The 3,369-nt window shown below is 65.0% G+C and overlaps 1 protein-coding gene across 1 annotated transcript; it reads left to right on the top strand.

Moving 5' to 3' along the window:
- On the top strand, nt 1-3,072 carry IRX3 (iroquois homeobox 3). Its single transcript, XM_068529033.1, has 4 exons — nt 1-666; nt 835-1,972; nt 2,139-2,205; nt 2,649-3,072. Exons 1-4 carry the CDS (start codon nt 400-402, stop codon nt 2,701-2,703), a joined length of 1,527 nt encoding a protein of 508 aa, XP_068385134.1. The 5' UTR covers nt 1-399; the 3' UTR covers nt 2,704-3,072.
- The last annotated feature ends 297 nt before the right edge of the window (nt 3,073-3,369 follow it).

Raw genomic sequence — 3,369 nt, forward strand, 5'->3', positions numbered from 1 at the left:
GTGAAAACTAGAGGAGGACGAGGGAAGCGAGGCGCGACACAGCTCGGGGAGAGGAGGGCAGTGAGGAGTGAGGCGCGGGCAGAGGCAGCTCCGGCTGCCGAGAGGAGGGAGCGCGGCGCAGAGAGGAGGGGCTTGCGGGCCCGTAGAAATGTCAATCAGAGCCCGGAGCCCCGGGAATCTCCGCCAATCTGTTCGGACCTGACCTGGCTCCTCGCCTCCGCCGCCGCCGCCGCCGCCGCGGAGCAGATCAATAGGCAAACGCCGAGCGCAGCGCAGCGCGGGAGGCAGCGCGGCCCCAGCCCGGCCCAGCCCCCGATGCGCGCCGCAGCCCGCGGGCGGCGCTGAGCTGGGCGGCCCCAGGGGCCGGGCCCCCTCTCCGTCCGTGCCCCGCGGGCCACCATGTCCTTCCCCCAGCTCGGATATCAGTACATCCGCCCGCTCTACCCACCCGAGCGCCCGGGGGCCGCCGCCGGCGGTGGCAGCGCTGGGGCCCGGGGCGGCCCGGGAGTCGGAGCCTCAGAGCTGGCTGCCTCGGGGTCCCTGTCCAACGTACTCTCGTCCGTGTACGGGGCGCCCTATGCCGCGGCGGCAGCGGCAGCCGCAGCCGCCCAAGGCTACGGCGCCTTCCTGCCCTACGCGGCCGAGCTGCCCATCTTCCCGCAGCTGGTAAGTGGCCGGGGAGCTGCAGCGGGGAGGTTGGGGCTGGGGCGCCGGACGAGGTGTGCGCGCGGGAGTAGACTAGAGGGGCCTGGGCCGGGAGGGTGGAGGCGGCGGTGGCCAGGGCTCATCCACGCTCCCTCCGCGCGTGTCCCTTCCTTCTCCATGTGCTTACAGGGCACGCAGTATGAGCTGAAGGACAGCCCGGGGGTGCAGCATCCGGCCGCGGCCACCGCGTTTCCTCACCCGCACCCCGCCTTCTACCCGTACGGCCAGTACCAGTTCGGGGACCCGTCCCGTCCCAAGAACGCCACCCGGGAGAGCACGAGCACGCTCAAGGCCTGGCTCAACGAGCACCGCAAGAACCCCTACCCCACCAAGGGCGAGAAGATCATGCTGGCCATCATCACCAAGATGACTCTCACTCAGGTGTCCACCTGGTTCGCCAACGCGCGCCGGCGCCTCAAGAAAGAGAACAAGATGACTTGGGCGCCCCGCAGCCGCACGGACGAGGAGGGCAACGCTTACGGGAGCGAGCGAGAGGAGGAAGACGAGGAAGAGGATGAAGAAGACAGCAAACGCGAACTGGAGCTGGAGGAGGAGGAGCTCGGGGGGGAGGAGGAGGACACCGGGGGCGAGGGCCTGGCTGACGACGATGAGGACGAGGAGATCGATTTGGAGAACTTAGACGGCGCGGCCGCGGGGCCCGAGCTGGCCCTGACTGGCGCGGCGCACAGGGACGGCGACCTCGGCCTGGAACCCATCTCAGACTCCAAGAATAGCGACTCCGACGACAGTTCCGAGGGCTTGGAGGAGCGTCCACTGCCTGTCCTGAGTCTGGCCCCAGTGCCACCGCCAATGGCCGCGACTCCGCCATCCCCGCCCTCGCCCTCAGCGGGCCTGGACCCCTGCGCTCCCGCACCAGCGCCCGCCTCGGCCCTGCAAAAACCCAAGATCTGGTCCCTGGCCGAGACGGCCACAAGCCCGGACAACCCGCGCCGCTCGCCTCCGGGCGCGGGGGGTTCTCCCCCCGGGGCAGCCGTCGCGCCCCCAGCCCTGCAGCTCTCTCCGGCCGCCGCCGCCGCGGCTCAGAGACTCGTCTCGGCGCCGCTGGGCAAGTTCTCCGCTTGGACCAACCGGCCGTTCCCAGGCCCGCCGCCCGGCCCACGCCCGCACCCGCACCCGCTCTCCCTGCTGGGCTCGGCCCCTCCACACCTGCTGGGACTTCCCGGAGCCGCGGGCCACCCGGCCGCCGCCGCCGCCGCCGCCGCCGCCGCCGCCTTCGCTCGGCCGGCGGAGCCCGAGGGCGGAACAGGTGACTGCGGAGCCCAGGATGCGGAGGGAGGGGGCGAGTTTGGGGGTCGCGCCCGGGCAGGTCCCGGGGGACGCAGGGCGCTTACCACTCCGCGCCCGCCTCCCGCGGCCCTGGGCGCTAGAATGGCGCGATCTAAAGGCCTTCCTTTTTCTCCCGCTTCCCGTAGATCGTTGTAGTGCCTTGGAAGTGGAGAAAAAGTTACTCAAGACAGCTTTCCAGCCCGTGCCCAGGCGGTAAGAGACCCCGAGCTGGGGTGGGGTGTTGGGACTGGCAGTCGGGGGCAGGAAAGAATGCGGAGGAAACTCGGGCTTTGCCCCCGGGGGAACGCAGCTAGGACGAACTTCTAAAAGGGGACGAAACACACTTCTCCGTCGTCGCCACGGGCCCAGAGGTGGCTCGAGAGTCCCAGTGCAGGCACCCGGGCGGGGCCCAGGGTACCTCGGAGCGGGCGCTGTCTCCGTGAAGCCCACCACCTTCCAGCCGCGCACCTCGAGTCTTGACGCCTCCCGCGCAACCTTACAGTTAAACCGGAAAACCAGCATCTTACAGCTGGACCTCATTGCACATTGAGACGTTTCCCTTCCCCCGGCCTCAGCCCCGGGTTGGGTCTCCCAATGCTAGGCAGCGTCGGTGCCCCTAACTCACTTCCTTTGCTACCACTGCCTCTCTCTTGCAGGCCCCAGAACCACCTGGACGCCGCTCTGGTTTTATCGGCTCTCTCCTCATCCTAGTTCTTTTTAAAAAAAAAATTTTTTTTTAATCGTTGTAATAATTGTAAAAAAAAAAAATCGCTCTGTATAGTTACGACTTGTAAGCATGTCCGTGTATGAATACCTAAAAAGAAAACGAAACAAAAAAAGAAAAAGAAATAAAACAAATCCCCCCTGAGTCCTCCCCCGGTGGCTTCTGTACCCCACATTAGCTGAGTTTGTGAGGTTTGTTTGTTCGGTTGATTTTGGGGGGGGGTGGAGTTTCAGTGAGAATAAGCGTGTTTGACTTTTTTTGTATATACAGAAAAATGTACATATGTGTGAACCAAATTGTACAAGAAAGTATCTATTTTTGGCTAAATAAATGAGCTGTTGCCACTTTGACTATAACCCGCCTGTCTGCCCCCGGAGGGATCCGTTTGGTGCTTTTCGTTTTGTTTTGTTTTACACCCTCATCCCCCCATGTTTGAAGAGTCGCCCGAATCAGCGGAAGAGAAGGCAAGGCAAGGCGAGTCAGGGCCCTGTGGTCGGAGGACGGCGGAGGAGAGGCTGAAGTGGCCGGGCTGGGGGCGCCGCTGGAGAAGAGAAGGTTGGAGAAGTACCTGGGGCGCCCGAGAGAAAGGGCAGAGGAGACAGGTGGGAAAAGGGGCAAGATTCCCTACAACGAGCTGGGAAACTGGGCCCAAC

This window comes from Eschrichtius robustus, chromosome 19, assembly GCF_028021215.1.
Source record: "Eschrichtius robustus isolate mEscRob2 chromosome 19, mEscRob2.pri, whole genome shotgun sequence".
Taxonomy (NCBI): domain Eukaryota; kingdom Metazoa; phylum Chordata; class Mammalia; order Artiodactyla; family Eschrichtiidae; genus Eschrichtius; species Eschrichtius robustus.

Coding starts and splice junctions, on each gene's coding strand:
- IRX3 (XM_068529033.1), top strand. CDS start 400: ATGTCCTTCCCCCAGCTCGGATATCAGTACATCCGCCCGCTCTACCCA. Junction 667..834: donor TGCCCATCTTCCCGCAGCTG/GTAAGTGGCCGG, acceptor ATGTGCTTACAG/GGCACGCAGTATGAGCTGAA. Junction 1,973..2,138: donor GGAGCCCGAGGGCGGAACAG/GTGACTGCGGAG, acceptor CGCTTCCCGTAG/ATCGTTGTAGTGCCTTGGAA.